This window comes from Moschus berezovskii, chromosome 5 (assembly GCF_049115385.1).
Source record: "Moschus berezovskii isolate FMDL1 chromosome 5, NW_MosBer_1.0, whole genome shotgun sequence".
Classification (NCBI taxonomy): domain Eukaryota; kingdom Metazoa; phylum Chordata; class Mammalia; order Artiodactyla; family Moschidae; genus Moschus; species Moschus berezovskii.
Genome location: NC_142464.1, coordinates 26,134,849 through 26,155,924, shown reverse-complemented (window position 1 = coordinate 26,155,924; position 21,076 = coordinate 26,134,849). Strand labels below are relative to the sequence as shown.

Genomic DNA, 21,076 nt, shown 5'->3' with positions numbered 1-21,076 from the left:
TGAACAGAATTATAATCAGATATATTTGCAGGACTAGCCCTAGCTTGTTTTAAGCAACACTGAAGTTACCTGATGGGCTTCCCTGGTGACTCAGATGGTAAAGAATCTGCTTGCAATGCAGGAGACCTGAGCTCGATCCCTGGGTTGGGAAGATCCAACCCTGGCGAAGGAAATGGCAACCCACTCCAGTGTTCTTGCCTGGAGAATCCCATGGACAGAGGAACCTGGTGAGCTATAGTCTGTGGGTTCGCAAAGAGTCGGACACGACTGAGCGATTAACAGTTTCACTTTCAAAGTTACCTGATACAGCATTAAATTCTTGTTCCTCCACTAATGGGACAGACCGATGCTTTTCAAAGTGTTTCATAGAACATTAGTTTTCTGGGATATTAGGCAAGTATATACCTAAAAAAGTTCTGAGGTTGTATAAATTTGAGAGATCCTATGTTTAGTCAGGGCTTCCCGGGTGACGCAGTGGTGAAGAATCTGCCTTCCAACGCAGGAGACACAAGAGATTCAGGTTTGATCCCTGGATTGGGAAGATCCCCTGGAGGGAGGGCATGACAACCCACTCCAGTATTCTTGCCTGGGAAATCCCATGGACAGAGGAGCCTGGTGGGCTACAGTCCATGGGGTCACAAAGCAACTGAGCAACTGAGTAAGCCTGCAGGTTTAGTCAACTTAAATAGGTTTGTTAACTGTAGGACTTTTCAATACGCTAGTGGTCATTATGAATCTCTTGAAGAGGCATATAAGGTGCACCATTTCCCAAATGGATTTAACCATGGGATTATTTAGCTGTTGGGCTCAGAGTTCATTTTAGCCCACTTCAGATCAGACTGGGCTGAAGTAAGACTTCTGGAGACCACAAACCCAATAGCCTTATCCCATGAGCTCTCATTTGCGTGGTTTCTGAAACCAGTGGGTTGATCTTGGACTCAAAGAGTCTGGCGGGGATGTAGTAAGGGGGTGTAGGGAGGACAGAAAATTACTGGGCAGATTTAGAGGAGGAAAGGCAGATTTAACTGGTGGGCTGCCTGCCTGGATACCAGAGGCATGCTGCAGGGGATTGCTAAAAGGTTGAAGATCAAGTGAACACCAAAGACAAAAATCTGGTATCAGAGCAGGTAGGAGGTATCCCAGAGCAGAGAAAAAAAGAAAAATGCTAATATAGAACCCAAAGTAAAGGACATTAGGGAAAAATGCAATTCCAGTCTAGCAATACAGTGAAATATTATGCATTGATTTCTTTTTCTAAAAAATGTACACTGACTTGGAAAAGTACTTACTTTATAAAAATGTTAAGTGAAAGAGAATATACAGAACTGGGTATACCATTTGATCCCAATTAGGTATAAAATACACATCTTCCTATGTCTGGATGAATACAAAAGTCTGGAAGAAAAAAGACCAAAATAGTAACCATGGATCTATCCAGTTGTTGATGTTTGGGGTGATTTTCATTGTCTTTTTGTTATCCTCATGCAGTGATTTTTAATCTTCCCATTCCCACTGTCACTGGTCACAGTAATTTATTACAACAGTCATTCCTTAGGAGAGGGTTGTTGTTGTTCAGTCGCTAAGTTGTGTGCAACTCTTTGCGACCAACCCCAAGCGTGCCAGGCTTCTCTGTCCTTCATTGTCTTCCGTAGAATCCCACCCTCCCAGCAAGAGAGTTTTGTGTTTTGAAAAAATACCCCAGGGAATGTTGATGGTGAATCATGTTAATTTTATTAGAACTTGCTGGTTTTTAACAACTCAATCAAAGTTTTGTTAAATTCTATTTTTAACCTTTGAAATTTTGTTTATAATGGAGTATGTCAGATTTGTCCAGTTTTAGCTAGAAAGCTCTGCAAGGACTATAATAGCACTGGGATCAGGAAGTAGATTTTTCTCAGCGTGTTATCAGAAGTCCAGTTGAACCAGAGTAACTTAGGGTATTTATTTAAGATGTAGAGTCCTAATCCACACAGTAACTAAATTGGACTTTCTGGGGAGGCATGTCTCAGGCTTCAGCGTGTGTATAAGTCAGACAGAGACTGTGTTAAAAATGAAAACTTTGATTCAGTGGGTCTAGATGAGGATCTGAGATCCTGCATGTTTCACAGGCTCACAAGTAAGGAACACTGTTGATCTGCTGACTGCACTGCAGAGTGGCAGTGGTGTTGGTTTAGTCTCTAAGTCGTGGCCAACTCTTGCAACCCCATGGACTGTAGCTTGCCAGGCTCCTCTGTCCATGGGATTCTCCAGGCAAGAATACTGGAGTGGGTTGCCATTTCCTTCTCCAGGGGATCTTCCTGACCCAGGAATCAAACCTGGGTCTCCCGCATTGCAGGCAAGTTATTTACCGAAGAGCAGGGCTCCCTAAAACACAGTGACAACTCAGTACAGCAGAACCATGCCTTGAATGGAGACAAAGCCAGCTGTGGATTGTTCCACCTGCAGTGCTGGAGATGCAGGAGATTTGGGTTTTAGCCCTGGGTCTGGAAGAGCCCCTGGAGGAGGGTGTGGCAACCCACTCCAGTCTACTTGCCTGGAGAATTCCATGGATAGAGGAGCCTGGTGGGGTACAGTCCATGGGGTCACAAAGATTTGGACATGACTGAGCGATGGAGTGTGCACACGTGGGTTGTTTAAAATTTAACATTTGTGCCTAAAACATAGCATATAGCATCTGGGCCATATCAAGAAGGAAAGTGTTGCAGAATAAAGATTATGGGATATAATGTAATATGTATCAGGGGCTTTTAAGAGTGGCCATATCAGAAAACCAGACTCGTTGTTGCTGTAATACTCTCGATCATGACCGTGTGTTGAAATTCCAAGCACCGTCAGTAAGACAGAGTTGTTTGCACTTTAACAATTGCTGCTTGGCTGCCTCCTGTCCACAGGTTCTCTCTTTTCCCTTTTACGGATTTTACAGAGTCTGTGGCTGGTGTGATCACATTGTTCCATAGTCATGGAAATATGATCTCTTTTCTGATTCTGTGTGGTGATGAGTAAAAAGATTGTTTCTGCTGAGGGGTGAAAAGGTCTTCAAACTAGTTTGCTTTCTAGTAGACCGTAAGGCCTAGAGAGACCCTGGGAAAATGCCTGGCATCTCCCTGAAGATGAAATTTCAGCAAATGTTTTGAAGGACTGCTTGAAGGTCAGGTTCGAGTACTGTGAATTCTGAAAGTTTTCAAGGCATTTTATTTATATTTTAATTGGATCCTGTGATGGCTGTTAAAAAAAATCTCTCTCTCCGGAAGGTATAAATTGAGTTCTTGGTGAACATGAGCAAAGTGAGAGATCAGATTTTTTTGTTGAGTTGCTGTGCACATTTCGAGTTGTAATGAAACATGCTATGCTCATAGCCACTGTGATTTGCAGCATGTTACCAAATCTTCCTGTGCCTTTGTTTCCTTATCTGTAAGTGGGGATAACAACAGAATCTGCTTCATTGGGCTGTTGTGAAAATCAGGTGAGAGAGTGCTTGTAAAACTCTTACCATAGTGTTTGGCATACAATAAGAACTCAATATCCAAAAGCTGTACTACTTCTATTGATGTTGTTGAATTCATTTACCTGGTGATGAAAACATGTCCCACTTGACTCATAAAAACACAGCCTTATTTTGTGTTCTAGTTTTGAGTTTATATTTTTCTGATCCTTTTTATCATGTTTCATTACTTTACTTATGACCAAATAATTGGAATATCCTGTTTTATTTTTTTAGGTATTTATGGTACCTAATTGAACAGTGGTCATGTTAAAACAGAGACAGTATCACCTCAACTTCTTTACTGAGCAAAGAGTGACGACAGCCTTTTCAGAGATGAATCTGTGTAGATGAGAAACTTATATGATAGGTCTTCTAAATATCAGAAATGAAATCTTTCCCCTTTCCTTCAAAGTGATTCATTAGTCCCAAGGGCATCGAGGCCCATCCCTCACAGTGGTGGGCCTCTGTGTCACCCAGGGTATTGGTGCTACACTCATCCAGGCAGCAATAGTCAGAGTTGGCTATGGTACCACCTGTGTTCTGTTCCAGGGCTCAGACTCAGGCCTCACCTTCTAACTTCCTTTGGCTTATAAGAAAGCAAAGGGACAAAACGTTTCTGGTGGTAAAAACCTAGGGATCTTCAGAGATAACACAGTGGGGCGAAAGGCAAGGAGTGAGATGCTGTCTTTTGCCTCCCGCCTCTCTTCCTTGTTCTTTGCCTCCACATTCCTTGTCCAGTGATCTGTGATCTAGAAAAGATGAGTTAGCACGCTTATGGTCATACTTAGAGAAAAGCCGTCTCTTAGACATTCTCTTCTCCTGGTGTGGCTCTAGGCAAGTGCTTCAAGTCATCCTGAAACCTTACTAGAAGAGCAATAGGGGAGCTACAAAAACGGGGCTGATTGTTGTTAGCTGTGTCTGTGTTCCTGCCTTTCACTAGAGATTTAATTTTTCCCAGTTCTGTTCTTTACTCTCTTTTTCCCACAGTGAAAGCTTTGGCACACTGGGGCTTATTTCTGTGGAGCTCAGCAACCCTTTGCGTTTTGTTAGGGATCGGTAAATGACTGAGAATTTTCTCTAAGGTGGTTAAGGAAACTTCAGAATCTCTTTTCTAATCTTTTTATTTGCTTCCCTCTGGTGATTTAAAGCTGTACTGTGTATGTTCTTCATCTGGAGAAGGAAGAAAAGGGCAGGGGAGAGAGGGGAGTGGGGCAGGGGGAGAGGAGGAAGGCGGAGGGGAGGGGAGGAGGGGAGCAGAGAGAGGCGAGAGATAGCCTCTTAAAACCCTTGCAGTCATCCCCACTTTTGCCACAAGAAAGAACCTTCAGAATATTAGGGAAGTTACATATGTACCATTTTCTCCAGATGAACTAAACCCCTAAGTATAGAAAGAATTTAAGACAGTGTTATCTTTAATCTTCTAGTCCTACAACAAATGCCAGAACGGGCCTGGGTAATGTCATGGGAGCCACCCTGGAACAGAAACAGAATTGGTAAACCTACCTTTAATAAACTGTGCTTACATTCTGCTACAGCGGTTACTCTTGGAAAGAAGTCTGGTAGTAGGTGTGCGGGGTAATATTTACATTTACTTCACTGGGCTTACCTTTTTTTTTTCAATCAGAGTTTACTTGCTTTACGGTGTTGTGTTAGTTTCTGCTGTACAGCAAAGTCAATCAGCTATATGTGTATATATCTCTCTTTCCTGGGGTTCCTTCCTGCTTAGGTAACCGCTGAAAATTGAGCAGAGTTCCCTGTGCTGTGTAGTAGGTTCTTATTAGTTATCTATTTTATACATAGGCTTTAGGGTCTTCCCTGGTGGCTCAGACGATACAGCGTCTGCCTGCAAAGTGGGAGACCCGGGTTCAGTCCCTGGGTTGGGAAGATCCCCTGGAGGAGGAAAGTGGCAACCCACTCCAGTATTCTTGCCTGGAGAATTCCAAGAACAGAGGAGCCAGATGGGCCACAGTCCATGGGGTCACACAGAGTCAGACACGACTAAGCAACCAACACTTACACATAGAAGTGTATATGTGTCACTGTGCTTACTTTTAATGTTTTTTGGTAAAAATATTCAGTTGACTCTTGGGGAAACCTCATTTATGAAAACAGGTTATATATTAATACTATTATCCCTGAGGAAAATATACTGAGTAGAACATCCTGGGGCAGAGTTCCTTTTAAGAAATTTTCTGCTTATCTGTGTAGCCAGTTATTCTCCCAGGCTTCAGGACTCCTGTGTCCCCCAGCCGTCAGGAACATCCTGGGCCCCTGAGCCCCATCTAACCACATTTTATCTGGCTGGCTGCTTGCTTCAGTACCTGTTCCTTCTCTTTATTTTAGTTCATAAGATTGTAAGAAGTAGGTTTCGGTGGATGAAACATTGACTAATGGAAGAAAAGGTTTTAGAAATCATCTAAAGAGTATTTGAAAACATTCTTTGGTTGATGTTAATTGTGATCCTAACTGCCCTTTGACAGCCACTCCCCCTGTTCATCCTCTATGCTCCAGCCAGAATGCTGTACCTGATCTTGGCGCTCCTTTGTTACAATCTTCGAGACTTCAGTTTCAACCTGAATGAGGTCCACAGTCTTCACAGTGCTGTAAAAGGCCCTGCAGAATCTGCCTGCACCTCTAGCTTTATTTGGAGCCCTCCCTGCTCCCGCCCCCCGGCCCCCGTGAGCTCTGCCCCTGGAATGATGTCACGTTCACACCTGCTCAGGCTCTAGGGCGCCAGCTCACAGCAACTCATCCCGAAGGGCATAGTGTAAGCAGCTCCTCTCAGAGATGTTCACGCATCTGTCTTCTGGTCAGCCCCCTGTTCCCCGGGGAGTCTTTAACCCATTCTGTCATTTTGTGTGTGTGATAATGATCCAGTTTCACCTTTTTTTTTTTTTTGCATATGGCCATCCAGTTTTCCCAACATTTTTTTATTGAGGAAACTGTTCTTTCCACACTGTAGATTCTTGGTTCCTTGGTCATATATTAATTGACCATATAAGTGTGAGGCATGGGAGTGTATGTCTCATCACTGTTTTTTCTAGTCTGTTTTTTTCTTTGTTCATTTGTTTTTCTTGTACATAGTGAAAGTCATTTAAATTTTTATATAAACTGTAAAATATACCAGGGGGTGGGTAGTGAACCTTCTCTTGACACTTCAGTGGGACACCCTAACCAGTCCATACTGGTGTGTGTCAGGAAGGAGGATTCGTTGAATAATTTAGCAGAGCCACAGACTGCAGCGCACGAAATTGTAAGAACTAATAGCTGCTGAGCATTTTAGGTACAAATTCCTTGGCATACTTCCTGGTGAACTGCAATGAAGGTGGGCATGACCATCCACTGCTAAATTAAATGGTTCTTGGAAACCAAGTGCCTAAAATACTAATGAACCATCTGGCACTTCACAAGTTGTTAGATGACTAATTCTCTGAGTGGCTGATTTCCAAACATGTGGTCTCATCCCTTACTTTTAACCTCCATCCCTCCCACTTTCTTCATTTCTGAGCATCCTCCAGACACTGTGAACACCTTTCTCTCATATTCCCGAGCACCTTCTTTGTACTCACTACCTTAAACACTCGCTCTTCCCCATCTCCAGCACTTCGCTTTTAGCTTGGAAGGTTCTATCTTCTTTCCCTCTCAGACTGAACTGTGCTTGCTCAGAGAAGACCTCCTTGATAAAACAGACCCTTGTGCCAGGAAACCTTTGTCCTGTCCTCCCCACTCTGCACCAAGACTCTACTTACCGTTTGATGTCCTTCATTTAGAGAAACGGAGGCTGATAAACCTTCATAATGCCCTTAAAATATGGTAGTGTAAAATTTGAGCTATTCTAGTCCAGAGATGATCTGTATGAGCTATAACAAGAGAAGGGAACAAGAAAGTAATTGTTTTATGGATTTGGTTTTTTTAAAAGAAACTTTCTCTATGTCATGAGAAATGAAACATGTGTGCCTACAACCCTGTAATATTTCTAGTCATAAGAGGTGAACTGCCTCTCAGAACCCCAGATGAGGAAAGGAAAGCTGGAATTGGATGACTTTGCTGTCAGTCATTTGGGTGTAAAAGTGGCCTCCCCAAGGGCACTTGTGATCAGTTTGTCCCAAGATCTTGTCCATTAACTAACCTCTCTTCTTCCATCCATCTGAGGCTATATTTTAGATGGGTATATGTGAGTTGGGGAGTGGATAAGGAAGGGGCTTCAGTGTTTAGACTTTTGCAAAAACAAAAGAAAAGAAAAACTTCAAAAGCAGTAAGCTAAAAAAATCAGGGCAAATATTACGGGTTTGTTACTTAATTTTAAAAATTATTGCTAAAAATCATTGGAACATTATTGAAAAAGAACCCTTTTGACTGATGTCTGTTCCATGGTGTTCTACATCTTTACTCCCTGCCTTAGAGAAATAGAGCTAATTAATTTAAGTCCTGGCAAAGAAAAGGGAGGATTCCCTGGGCTTGGGCCAAGAATCCCCTCCACTACCACCAGCATTCTCTCACACTCCCCTCTCCCAACCCAGCTACTCTCCCTGACATCATCTGGTGCTTTTCCATGCTGGTTTTCATTAGAATTTGGAGTTGTGGTGTCCGAAATTCCACGTTTAAAATTTGCCTCTCCCATTAGATGCAGGCTCCGAGGGGGCCAGGTCCTTCTTGCTCTAGTGCACTCTGTCTCCTCGGGACCTCGCCCAGGGCTTGACATACGTGTGGCAAGTAAATAAATGGATATGAATCTATTTTTAAAGTGTACATGGGCTTCTGACAAGGTCTTCCCATTCGCTCAATAAACACTGAATGCCTGTCACTAGGTTCAGCCCTGAAAACGGCACATGAACAAGACAGGATTGATGCCCTCCAGGACTTTAGAAGCCAGCAGAGGGAGAGACGCACATGTGTGTAAATGACTGCGCTTCTTTAGGAAAGAGTGGGATAGCAGCATGTAAATATGAGCTGTCAGCGTGCAGGGGGAAGAGCTGAATTCACTTAGAACGTTAGCGTTTTCACCCAGCCAGTGGGAATTATGCTTAGCTTTGAACAGATATCTTGCCTGGAGAATCCTGTGGACAGAGGAGCCAGGCAGGCTACAGTCCATGGGATCGCAAAGTGTCGGACACGCCTGAGCAACTAAAAAAATATATTTTTTTGTAACAGAGAGGGGAGGTTAGACTGGTTAATTAGCAGGAAGAAGAGCATCCCAGGCTGGGCACAGGGTCAGAGAGGTGGACAGAACAGCATGTTCAGGCAGTGCTGTGTGTTTTAGGGGGTAGATTGTGAACACTGTGCTCAGGGGGGTTTGGATTTGATTTGAAAGGAGCCAGGGAACCTGCGGAAGCCCTGAAGCCCATCGCAGATGCGGAGTTCACTGGAGACGAGTTCATGCTTTGGTTAGAAAGTTAAACCAATCACTGCAATTACAGGCATGTCCCGCCTCCCCCCCCATTAAAACAGTCTTAGTATCTTTCATAGACAAATTTTAGAATTTCATAGAGTATTTTGCTAGAAAGTGGTAGCTGTTTTAAACTGTATTTTCCAGATACTTTTTAATGTATTTTACGTTGAATTTTAGAAGCTTTTGAAACCCATTAAAATTGTACCCAGAAAAATGTTCTCTCTCCAGAACAAACTTCATGAACCCTCATGTGAACTGTGATGAAATATTTTGGAGTTTACCTCCAAAATAGGTAATACCTACATCTTACCCCCATTGTTAAAGGTAATGCCTCTTTGTCAATGCCTCATTGAAACTGAACAAAATGCATCTCTCTTGCAGTTCCACGGCAGCCTTCAAATGACTTGTTTGAAATATTTGAAATTGAAAGAGGAGTCAGTGCAGATGATGAAGCAAAGGATGATCCAGGTAGATCCCTATATTCTTAGTACTATTATAATGATACTATTTCCCTCTATTTCATTAAAATAACATTTTTTTTAATTGGAGAATAATTGCTTTACAATGTTGTTAGTTTCTGCTTTACAACAACATGAATCAGCTTTAAGTAAAGCAGCTTTTAAACTGTAGATTGTTTGGTTACATCTGAGAAAATGGTACTTTTTTTGTTTTTTACCACTTGGTTTCCCCTGTGGTTAGATCAGTTGAGCAAAAACAGTGAATCGTCATTATCTTCTTTTAAAAAAATACTGAAGCAGCATTAAGCTGAGGAGGAAGTCATATTTTATAAGTGATGATGTAACAAGGTCATAATTTGGCAGCAATGGTGTGTTCTATTTTTACAGCTGAGCACTGATCCACAATTGTGCTGAGAAAGGATTCATGTGATTTCTTTTTGATCTCATAGACAGACCTTCTGGTGGGATATTTAAATGTGGACAGGAGAGAACACTTGGACAGATGCTGCTAATTCACAAGACTTTTTTTGTTGTTAGCCCTTGGGTTTGTGGTCTACTCATCTTTCTGGTAATTTCCTTGCAGGTGTTCTGATACACAGTTGTAATTTTGACCATGGGCTTTGTGGATGGATCCGGGAAAAAGACAGTGATGTGCACTGGGAACCAGTGAGGGATCCAGCAGGTAAAACCATTCGTCTAACCCTAGTGCACATTTCAGCTGGATCCTATCTGAGGACCCCAGTTCTGCTAATCAAGGATACTGTAACATAGCTCTGTGTTTACTTAATAAAAAAGAAAGTGTGTCCAGCATTAATCTTCCTTTTTTTTTAGGTGAACTGAATTTGTTAGCTAGCAATTAGAATTATAAGTAGACAAGTAATTTATTAAAAGGCCAGCTAATTTCTCTCAAAACAGCTTGGTGTAAATATAAAACATGTAGACTCATTCTAGAATATAAAGTTAGGTGTCGTGACCCTTCCCAAGTATAAAAATAATATCATGGTACAGCAGCCATCATATAGTCCTTGTTTGTTTTCTTGATTATGTCTTTCTTTAAGAAATAGTAGAAGGAAACAGTGGAAATTTCTGTGAAGTTGTGACTATCTCTCACAATCTAATTTTTCACTCTAATTTGGATGCTGGAGAAATTAGTTATAAATTACCACCACTTATTCACAAGAGAATGTTGTTGGAAAGGTAGATGTAAATATAGACCCTTGGAAAATTAAGACTTTTAAATTACACATGTCCTACGAATCTAAAGTTTCAGAAATTACAACATGTTTTGTCATCTTGTTTCAGGAAACAAAGCTACATATTGTTGGTTTTTCCCCCTCCCTTTAGTAGTTAATCTTTTACAGGTGAGTCAAACTTAATGGAAGGGTGAGAAGTTTAGTTTCTTTTTTTTCCTTTTTACACTCCTGATTCTAGACTCAGGAATGGAAGATGCAAATCATGGGGAAAAAAAAAAGTTCCTTGCTTTAAAAGCCTAGCTCCTTAAGGCTATCCCAGCTATAGAGATAGAGCACAGGACTTGTAAGGGTTAGCTTGAGGATACGCTCTATTAAAACCGGCTCTTCTCAGTGGTCAGTATGCACACAAATCAGCCAGACACCTTGTTAAAATGTAGGTTTTCATGCATTTCTCATACTTCCTGGGGATACTTTTCAGGTTCATCCCTCATGTACAAGTTATTAAAGGTTTGGGGCAAAAAATATATTCATTAGGTCCCCTAAGACTGAAATGTTAGATATTTAAAAAATGAAATTTGAGGTAAGCTTTTGAAAAATTCTCTGGTGGTTCAGATGGTAAAGAATCTGCCTGCAATGTGGGAGATCCGGGTTCAGTCCCTGGATTGGGAAGATTGCCTGGAGAGAGGAATGGCAACCCACTTCAGTATTCCTGCCTGGGGAATTCCATGGACAAAGAAGCCTGGTAGGCTACAATCCATGGGGTCACAAAGCGTCAGACACTACTGAACGACTAACACTTTCACTTTAAAAATAAGTACCCAGTAAATTCAGAGTGGTTTTTAGATTTAACTATAAAATAATTTGTAATCTCACACACACACATACCAGTACAATCTCTCATTCTCACTTAGTTTAAGGTTAGCTCTGAGACAGATGACATTATTATTAATGTCATAGATAACTGTGAATAAGGGAGAAATCAACATTTATTTGACATCTACTATAGTCCTGGCCCATTCATTATCTCAGTTTTATTTAATCCTCTTTATCTACCCTGTGGAAGTAACGTTTTTATTTCACAAAGGCCCAGAGGTTACATCAGTTTCCTAAGGCTACAGAGCTAAAGAGCAGACTTCCCGTCCAGGCCTCTCTGTCCTGCCTGTGCAGCCACCTCAGCAGTTCAGTGCCCACAGCCCCTGCAGCGTTACTGAGGTTTGTCCCATCCAGCCTGGCCTCCCTGTGCTAGGATTGTGCGCATGATCTGATTAGCACGTCTCAGGCCTGGAGGTTTGAGTGACCCCTGAACCGGAGTAGTGTGCTACAGAAGGAAGGATCTTTAACAACCCGACGTGATGAAATGGTGAATAATGCTCACGATCATAATGAACAGCTGTGCTAAGTGAGGTACACTGGGGAGAGTGATTCACACTCAACTCAGAATTCATTGCCCTTGTCTGTAAACAGTCCATGTGAAATACTTGATTTTTTAGAATTTAAATACTGTCTTTTAGAACCAATTTAGTACTTTTCAAGTTTTTATCATTCATCACCTATGTAAATGGTTAAATTTGCTGTGACCTGCCTGCCCCCCCAAATCCACTTGCCCTCCAAGAGAAAAATGAAAAGAGGATTGGCAGTTAGAATGGTAGACAGAAAAAGGTCTGAAATGGTCCTTTGGCTGTGATAATACAGAACAAGTGGAAAGGAATGGTGGCTGCCTGGGTAATTAGACAGCTCCTGCTCGTTGGCTCTGGCCCCTCAAAGGTGCTTTTCTGGGGTTGCTCCAGATTTCTGCCAACAACTTGGATGAACTGGATGTTGAAGGCATACTAACCAATCTGTGTATAACTTAAAGCCACGGGAGAAAGCAACTGTGTGTGCCAACACAAACAGCCTCCAAAGATTAGGCCAGTGGGCCACACTTAAGAGGCGGCATCTCCTGGGGATGAATACATAGTGTAGCTCTTGAACAACCCACCCAACTGTGGGAGTGGAAGGATGTGACTTAGCAGTGAGTGTGAAAGACTTAGAGTTTTAATGGATAAAATCAATGTGAGTGAACCCTGTGTCACTGCTGCCAGAAAGTTGGGTCATTTCCATAGAAATAGGTATTATTTTCTAGAATGGAAAGTATACTTTGGTTCTTGCCAGTCAGAGAAGAGAGGTAATTGTTGGTGACTCAGAAGAGTATGACCTTGATGGAAAGGTATCTCAAAGCTTATAGAAAGACAGGTGAGAAACCCAGGGACCCAGAATGTTTAGTCTGGAGTAGAAATAATGGAACAGGGCAACTTTTCAAATACATGACCAGCAACATCTATCTCACTTGTTCTGTGACCACAAGGGGATAAGAATTGGGATTAATAGGTAAAAACTTACAAGGGGGGCTGACTTTTGCTTACTGAAAGAACTTCCCCATAGTCAGAGCTGTCTAAAGAGAGATCAGGGGGCTGTCAGTGGAGACCTTGGACTGGGCAACACATGACAAGGTGTTGTTTTGAGAATTGGACAAGGGTTGGATTAGAGCCCTGGGAGCCTCTGAACCAGAATGGAACATCCCAGGTCATCCAAGGAGATCAGAGAGCAGAGTTCTATCTTGGAAAATGGATGGGAAGACCAAAGATGGCAGAGTTAGAAGAAGTGGTTAGAAGACCAGAGATGATACAGCTTATACGTCAGGGCATAATTGCAGGTGGGTTTTTTTTAGCACATATTGGGAAATTCTAACCATATATAGATTCTAACACACTCAGATGAGAAATACTATTGAAGCTTACTTTCTGAGCCTACTTTTCTTCTAGGAAGTCCAGGTGAGGTTGTGCATATATCACATGCTAAGGCCAGAAAAAGATTATAGGCAATTTAATCAATCACTTTTGTGTATTATTCTAATTACCAAACTGCTTCTATCTAGATTATACCATTTGTAAGGGAACATATGTTTGGATATTTACACTTATGACTGATTTTTATGTTGTGTATTTCTTATGCAAGATCCAGATTTTCAAATATTCTTAGATACTAATATCTCTAAGACAAACCTTAAACAAACTTACGACTTTGAGAAATAGCTGCAAAATAAGTGCATTTATTAGCTGCCTTCCTTGTGCTCATTAGATTTTGTTATCACATTCAGTCTTGAACTTAATTGTGACTTAGTGAAATTAATCCATCCTCTAGGGAGTGTGTGCTCCTGACAGATGTGATGTTGTGCTATAGACTTGTAGCTGTGACCCTGAATACATGTCCTTCTCCTGTAGTGTCAAGGCTAAACTTGGGACCCTTTTCCTGGAACCCTAATCTCTGGGGATCAAGAGTTAAGGGCAGCTGACTCAGCCTGCTACTGAGAGCTACAGGGAATTCATTTAAATATAAAATCATATGCTAGCATGTATGTACATGTCTACTGTAGCATTAAGAAACATTATTTTGAAATACATGACAACAGGAAAAGAAAAGCTCCCTCCTAACCCCAGCTCCCAGATGCAGCCTGTTTCTTGGTTACCTTTCCAGAGAGCACACAGCAGCCCCCTCTTCGGTACCTTGCTTCTTCCACTTTTAACGGTGTTATCTTAAGAGTTAACATGAGTGTGGACTTTTAAGCCAGGAAGCCTGGGCTGTAACCTGGCACCACCACTTACTAGCTTTGATCTTGAGCAAGTTAAGTCACTTCAGTAGTGTCTGCTAAACTTATGTAAAGCATTTAAGGCAGTCCCTGGCCCAGAGTTACCATTACAATAGTATGAGCTGTTGCTGCCGAAGATTGTTCTATATCAGTGCATTCACTCTCATTAATGGTGGTTACTCCATTACTCCTTAAACGTATCTAAGCAGCCATCCACTGAGGGACGTTTCAGTGGTTTCCAGCCTTTGGATAGTTCAGACAATGCTGTAGTTAAGTAACCTTGTACAGATATCATTTCCTATCTGTTTGAAATTAAAAGTTTATCACCTGTATATCTGGCTATTATTGACCAAAACCAACTTTAGATATTGTGATGCTTTAAATTGAAGCCATGAAAATAAATGTAATTTTATATTTAAACCAGTATTTTGGAATCAGAAGTGAAAATATTTAATAGGGTAGTTTGTTTGGAATGCTCAATCAACTTTTCCCCTCACTACCATTCTAACTTTGTAATAGTTCCATTATTAAAAAGGGAAAAAATTCTTTGTAGTTAAAAAACAAAATAAAAAACTCTTAGTGGCCATAGAGTAACCCTTTAGGGGGAGAGCAATTGTAACCTCATTTATAGAATTTTATCTATATAAAAGGATTATTTGACTCTTCATAGGATTCCTTGTTTTTTGGTAGGTTGTCTTGTTTGCAGGCAGTGTCTGGTATGGTGATATTATTATCCATTCCACAGGGACTTAAGATAATCCTTGTTTTCTTAAAAATTACAGATTAACTGTAATAACCTTATATCTTTGTCTTAACCAAAATACCTGTGATGATTCAAAAAGCTGACTAACAAGGAGACATTCTAAATCCATCTAAATATTTTGGCTCAAAATATTGTTTGGATTCATTTGGGGAAGAAAGAGGCAGAAGAAGTACAAAAAATTGTGTTTGTTTTTGGTGAGTCAAGTACATGACTCAGGGACTTATTTTCTCTGTTGTTTTTTGCTGTATTCTTGGAACATCATTAATTCAACAAATGGCATTAAACGCCTACCATGTATTAGGAATGTAACGGGGTTTAGGGGAGAAGTTGGTTGCAACAAAGAGTTCAGTCTCCTGGAGGAGGGAAATGTGGAGATAACTGATTCCCATGCTGAACAGGTATTCAGGCAGGTTTGAACTCAAACTGTTACTCAGCTACACAGTGGCTAGATGACACCTTGGGTGACATCACCTCTCAAAACCTCAGGCTTGTTTGCAGAAGCTAAGAGGTGTTCACCTTAAGGGCTTGTTAGCAGGCTGAATGAGATGCTCCCCGTGGAGCACTTGCACAGAGCATGGCACATCACAGGCTCACACAGGTCACCTCTTTGGGTCTCTAAAGGCCCAGAGGGGACTTGGTAGAGGAGAAGCCACTTGCAGAATAACATCCCAAACCTTGTCATGTCTTGTACAGTTTGTGTTAAGAAATCATTTCCAATGAAATGTAAGTGGGGTTTCTACCAAAACAGATACACATGTTCAGCATTGCAACCCCGATCTTCCTACGGATAAGTCAGTGTCGAGACATCAGTGTGTTTTTCAGCTGGTTGCAATAAAACAGCCTGAGGGGAATGTCATTTGTACACGGACTGAGTTTCAAAATATGACTTGCAGCTTTCCCTATCCTGAGAAGCAGCACCCACTCCCACATCACTGCTGCTCAAACCTTTCCCCCTTAATTTCAGTTCCTCTAACAATAGGGGGAAGCGAAAGCTGTAGCCCTGAGGATCCAAGATCATCAAAGTGACCTTTCCAAAGGGAAAGATTTTGTTAACATTTTGTGTTCATGTATACATAATAGAAATTATATATATTAATTGCATTGTTATGGATTTGTTTTCATATAAACATGTTTTAAACTATTTACCTCCAAGTAATATTGATGCTCTGGAAAGGGTGGCAGGTTTCCAGAACACTTCTGCATCTTCTTGAGGTCAGGTATGAGAAGCACAGCGAACTCATTTGTAAATGATCCTTCTCCCTTGAGAGATTTTTTTTTTTTTTAAGTGGGGAGAAGCGAGAATAATCAGATCTAGTGTCCCTTTAAATCACCATCGTCTCTACTGCCGGGAAGTAGAAAACCCACCTAGAAAATTCTCCCTGGCACCTTAAGTCAACCACCACACCCAGCCAGGCAGTAGATGCATGTGGATCAAGAGGTGGTGAATGTGTGTTTGCCTGTGTTGTGTCTGATCATGTTTAACTGGAAATATTTATAGAATTAGGATTACTATTGCCTGTCCTTGGCATAATCTGTACCCTTCATGAGCAAAGTGTTCTCTGTTAATAGAAAACCACAGAATTTAAGACAGTCATAGAGATAAGTCCTGTTTTCCTCCTTCAAAAGTCTGCAGTTCTTTACAAATGACTGGCACAGCCTGAGGCTTACCAGGACAGAATTGAAGCGCCAGTCCCCGCCCTGGTGCCAGCAGACACCTGAGCGCATGCGCACACACGGCCCTGCTCTTCCCCTGCAGGTGGACAGTATCTGACAGTCTCAGCAGCCAAAGGCCCGCAGGGAAGGGCCGCCCGCCTGCTGCTCCCTCTCGGCCACCTCCTGCATGCAGGGGACCTGTGCCTGTCATTCAGGCACAAGGTGACGGGGCTGCACTCCGGCACACTCCAGGTGTTTGTGAGAAAACACGGTGCCCACGGAGCAGCCCTGTGGGGAAGAAATGGTGGCCATGGCTGGAGGCACACGCACATCACCCTGCGAGGGGCTGACATCAAGAGCGTAAGTAGACCCACCAGGGAGGCAGAACCGGGGAGGTTTTCCTTTCAGAGGAGAACTCGGGGGCCTGCAGTGGAAGCCGCCTCCTCTCCCTGAATTCAGGCAGGAGGCTGTTGCATTTTCCGGGCTGGTGACCCTGCCTCTTGCTTCTTTCTTTAACCCCGAGCTCCTTCACACATGTTCTTCACGGCCGCCTCTGATCACCAGCTCTCCCCTGACCCTGGTGAACAGCCCCTACTTTTAATGAAAAAAAAATATGGGAGTTGCCAAAGTTAAAAAAAGTCAACAAAAACTTCAAAAGGTGGGGGATGTGGTGGGCTTAACCTGCTTTTCCTTTTACTCAAACTCCTTATACTTCAAACTGTGACCACCATGAGCTACCCTGAAGCGGGTTATTTTTTAAATGTTTCTTTAAAGTCTTTTTCTTCCCCCTCTTTGGCTCAGAGATCATAGTTAAGCAGCCTTGGGTGGGAACCAGAACAATATGTTTGGAAAGTATTATTCTGTTCAGGACAGGATGTGGGGAAAGCTTCGATTGAATATATAAATTTTTTCTGAAGTAATCAAGTTATAGGTGGCAATAAAAGATCTATAACACCCCCACTGAAATAGTGAATGTATTTGGGAAACATGTCATCTTTATGGTGATACTTATAAAAATCGTTATATAACAATATATATAAGGTTTAGTTTCTAGAAACTGCTTTAAAAAGAAAGGATGGAGTCCATGAAGACAGCTTTTATCAGAGAATTGGATTTTGTTTTACTATTTTTATGAAAATTTCTCTTAATATTTACATTGTTGGGAGATAAAAAATAGTAAGTTGTTTCACACCCCTAACATAGGTTTCTGTTTTAAAAGGAGCAAGGATGCTCTACAGAAGATAAAATGCAGGAAAGACATTGGTCTTTACATAAGTGAACAAGGCTGTGATTGCATTAGGATGTTTGGTTCTACTCCATTTTAAGCAACAAAACTTAGAAAACATCTAAGACAGGCTGCATGATTGTGATCTTTCAGACCTTTGGCTCCTAATTTCTATACCATTATATTCCATCCCACTCTTTTCTTCTGACCTTGGTAATCTTTGACAAAGCCCCCACTTCATAATCATTCCTAAATGGAACTAGTCTATTGTTTAGAATGACTTCAAAGAGGAACTGATTCTGGGTAAGGGGATCTGACGAACGGTCTACTGAAGACTTAAATTCCTACCGAAAGGCAAGCATCAGTGACACTGGCAACTCTGTTCTAGACTTTCTTTAAGTTTACTGTTTAGTTTTTGGGGAAAGGTTGCCTTTATTTTGGTAAATGAGCAGATGTTGGAAAGGGCAGAGGAGGCTTGACCCGTGTGTGCGTTCTCTCTCTAGGTCATCTTCAAAGGTGAAAAAAGGCATGGTCACACTGGGGAGATTGGATTGGATGATGTGAGCTTGAAAAAAGGCCACTGCTCTGAAGAACGTGAGCAACTCCAGAACTAGCAATGAACCCCCGTGTTGCTCCCTCCTCTTTTTTCAACCTTCACCTCCTGTCCTCTCCTCCCTCTTATCAGGCCTAGGAAGAGTGGGTCAGGAAAGTCTGGTTGGTGACCCACATCTTGCTGGCCTGCTTTTGTTGTGCAATCCCAACGAACAGTGACACCCTCCTTGAAATACAGGGGGGCATCTGTAGATGTGTCCAAAGTCATTTTTGGGTGTTAACTTTTCATGCTGTGTCTCTTAAGAAGGCCTTCGACATGTGTGACCTATACCATCCTTCATCCTGGTTGCAAGGTGTTTCTTGTAGCAAATTATGGGAGAAGGTTTCAAAAGAAATCTGTGCAAATGGCCATTCTGATATCTGTTCAGTGTTGTACCACGAGTAGTATTGACTTCCCCTAAGATGTGTTGTACAGTGTGCTTGTGAAATTTGGTTTCTCCTTTCCACTTGGTATTGACAATTCTTGTCCGACCTGAACTCTTTCACTGCCATTCTCTTTGTAAAAGAAGGGTGTATAACATATCAAGATGCATTTATTCTTGTTAACTGTATTTTTCTTCTAAAGACAATTATGTAAAGTGGGCACATAATCCCTTGTTAGTAGTATTGTGTTTTGTGTAAATGTGTTATTGGTAATAAGTAGTTACGTGTTCCTAATAGTTACAGACTCTAGTTGCAAGGGAAAGGCAGCTTGTGAGCTCTTGAGTTAAAAAATACACGGTGGAATGGCATTCAGTTCCATGACCTTATAATAAGGCAGCAAGGGGAAATTGGAAGAGGTGTCAGGTTGTGGTCATAGGGAGGTGAATTTAATGGCATTGAGTTTGATCACTACAAATGACAGTAGACCATTCAGTAATAGACAGGAAACTGAGGTTAACATATAAAACCCTCACTGTTTCAGGTTACACTTGAAAACCAATAGCTTTTACCATAACAACATGGCTCTTTCTGGTAATCTGTAAGAAGCTTTATGAAAGTTCGGGTTGTTTTGAAGAAAAGGTTCTGTTTGTGGAAGCAAGGTGTTTGGAAGCATGGGGGAAGCTCCATTGAATAGATTTTCATACTAATTTTTAAACCAGTATAAATTTAGGCAGGTGTAGATCATGACCTATATGCTGTTTTGTCAGGAAAGGATTGGAGGCAAATTGCATGCTTTGAGGTATTGGATGTGCTGGAAAGGGTTTCATACACACACACTAGGGCAGTAGGACAAGATTGGAATTCTAAGATCAATGAGCCCCCAACTACATTTCCTCCCTTCAGAGTTTACTTTTAGGTTTAAAAATATACATGCAGAACTTTTAAAAGGCAACTTATTCCTGAGGCTTTCATTTCTGAATAAGTAATCAAAATATTTTCTGCTGTTTTTGCCAGGAATCACAAAGATGATTAAAGGGTTGGAAAAAAAGATCTATGATGAAAAGTTAAAGGAACTGAGATTATTCAGCATGGAGAAGAGAAGACTGAGGGGCAAACCATTGCTGGTTTTCAAGTATATAAAGGGTTGGTACAGAGAGGATGGTGACCAGCTGTTCTCCACATGCACTAAGAATAGAACAAGAGGAAACAGGCTTAGACTGGAGTGTGAGGGAGCGTTTCCTGGCAGGGACAGTTGTTAAATTAGAATCTTTTGTTTTTAAAAAAGTGTGAAGTTTTTTGAGACTTTAAAAAAATTTGATAACATTCTTTTCTATTAATTTAAGATGGTTAAAAGTGTTCTTACCTCAAGGTAGAATAACAAATTACAGAATCTCTCCAAAGATATCTTGATTGTATTACTATGTAATGAAAATTTCCAGGCCTAAGTAACATGGACTAGGCTAAGGTCTAATTGAGGTATTTCCCTCTTGGCCTTCGAATAGAGAGGAATCAAAAGGGGGAAAGCCACAGTGCTGAGCTCATGAAAAGGTCTCTCTCTTTATGGCAAGCCTAGAAGTGTTACAAAAGCAAAAAAAAAAAAAAGGAAAAAATGTAAAATCTATTTATTCCAAAAGAGTATAATGGGCAGATATTTTAGTATCTCAGTGACATCCTAATGTGGTGGTGTGTGTTTTTTTTTCTTAGTAAAATTATAACCCTTTTACTTGCTTAATGGATGATATTTCAAATTTTTTAAGAGACTGTAGCTAAGAACATAGCTAAGAGAAATTTTTATCTGGTGCAATCTCCCTGCAATGTGTGTGACAACTTAACCTGGCTACTGAAAAAGAGTGCCGTGCCCAACACCACTGCCAGGATCTTTCCTTCACCTAATAGCATAAATTTCTCTTATCAATTGGAATCTCCAAACCCCACAAAATGGTATTGTTTTTGGAACAATAGGACTGTAGAATCTTTCATCATTTAACTTGATGGAGGCAGGACTGGAGGGGGACTATAAATCAGTAAGCCTTTGAGTTAGGGGCCAGGAAATACAGCTTTAGATCCATTTTTAATGATTCATTTCCTTTTTGGTCATATAACTGCACAACTGGAGATGAAAGGGGAAAATAGAAGATTTCACTTTTAGGTGCCAATAATACATTGCACTACACTGATTGAAGAAGTTATCCAAAGTACTGTATAACATCTTGTTTATTATTTAATGTTTTCTAACAGTGAAAAATGTTAGTGGTTTTCCAAACAGCCAAATAAAAATAATTCTTTGTAAATAAAAACACTGTTAATAATA

The 21,076-nt window shown here is 41.2% G+C and overlaps 1 protein-coding gene across 5 annotated transcripts in view; it reads left to right on the top strand.

Moving 5' to 3' along the window:
• Positions 1-21,076, top strand: part of NPNT (nephronectin) — an 80,472-nt gene extending 59,396 nt beyond the window's left edge. For 4 of the 5 annotated variants that reach the window (XM_055433940.2, XM_055433938.2, XM_055433939.2 and 1 more), the window contains 5 exons: positions 9,255-9,341; positions 9,915-10,013; positions 16,669-16,925; positions 18,294-18,384; positions 19,780-21,076. In XM_055433940.2, coding sequence (XP_055289915.1) covers positions 9,255-9,341; positions 9,915-10,013; positions 16,669-16,925; positions 18,294-18,384; positions 19,780-20,024 — 779 coding nt within the window. In that variant the 3' untranslated portion in view covers positions 20,025-21,076. The remainder of the gene's footprint in view (positions 1-9,254; positions 9,342-9,914; positions 10,014-16,668; positions 16,926-18,293; positions 18,385-19,779) is intronic. The other variant, XM_055433941.2, reaches the window with a different exon arrangement.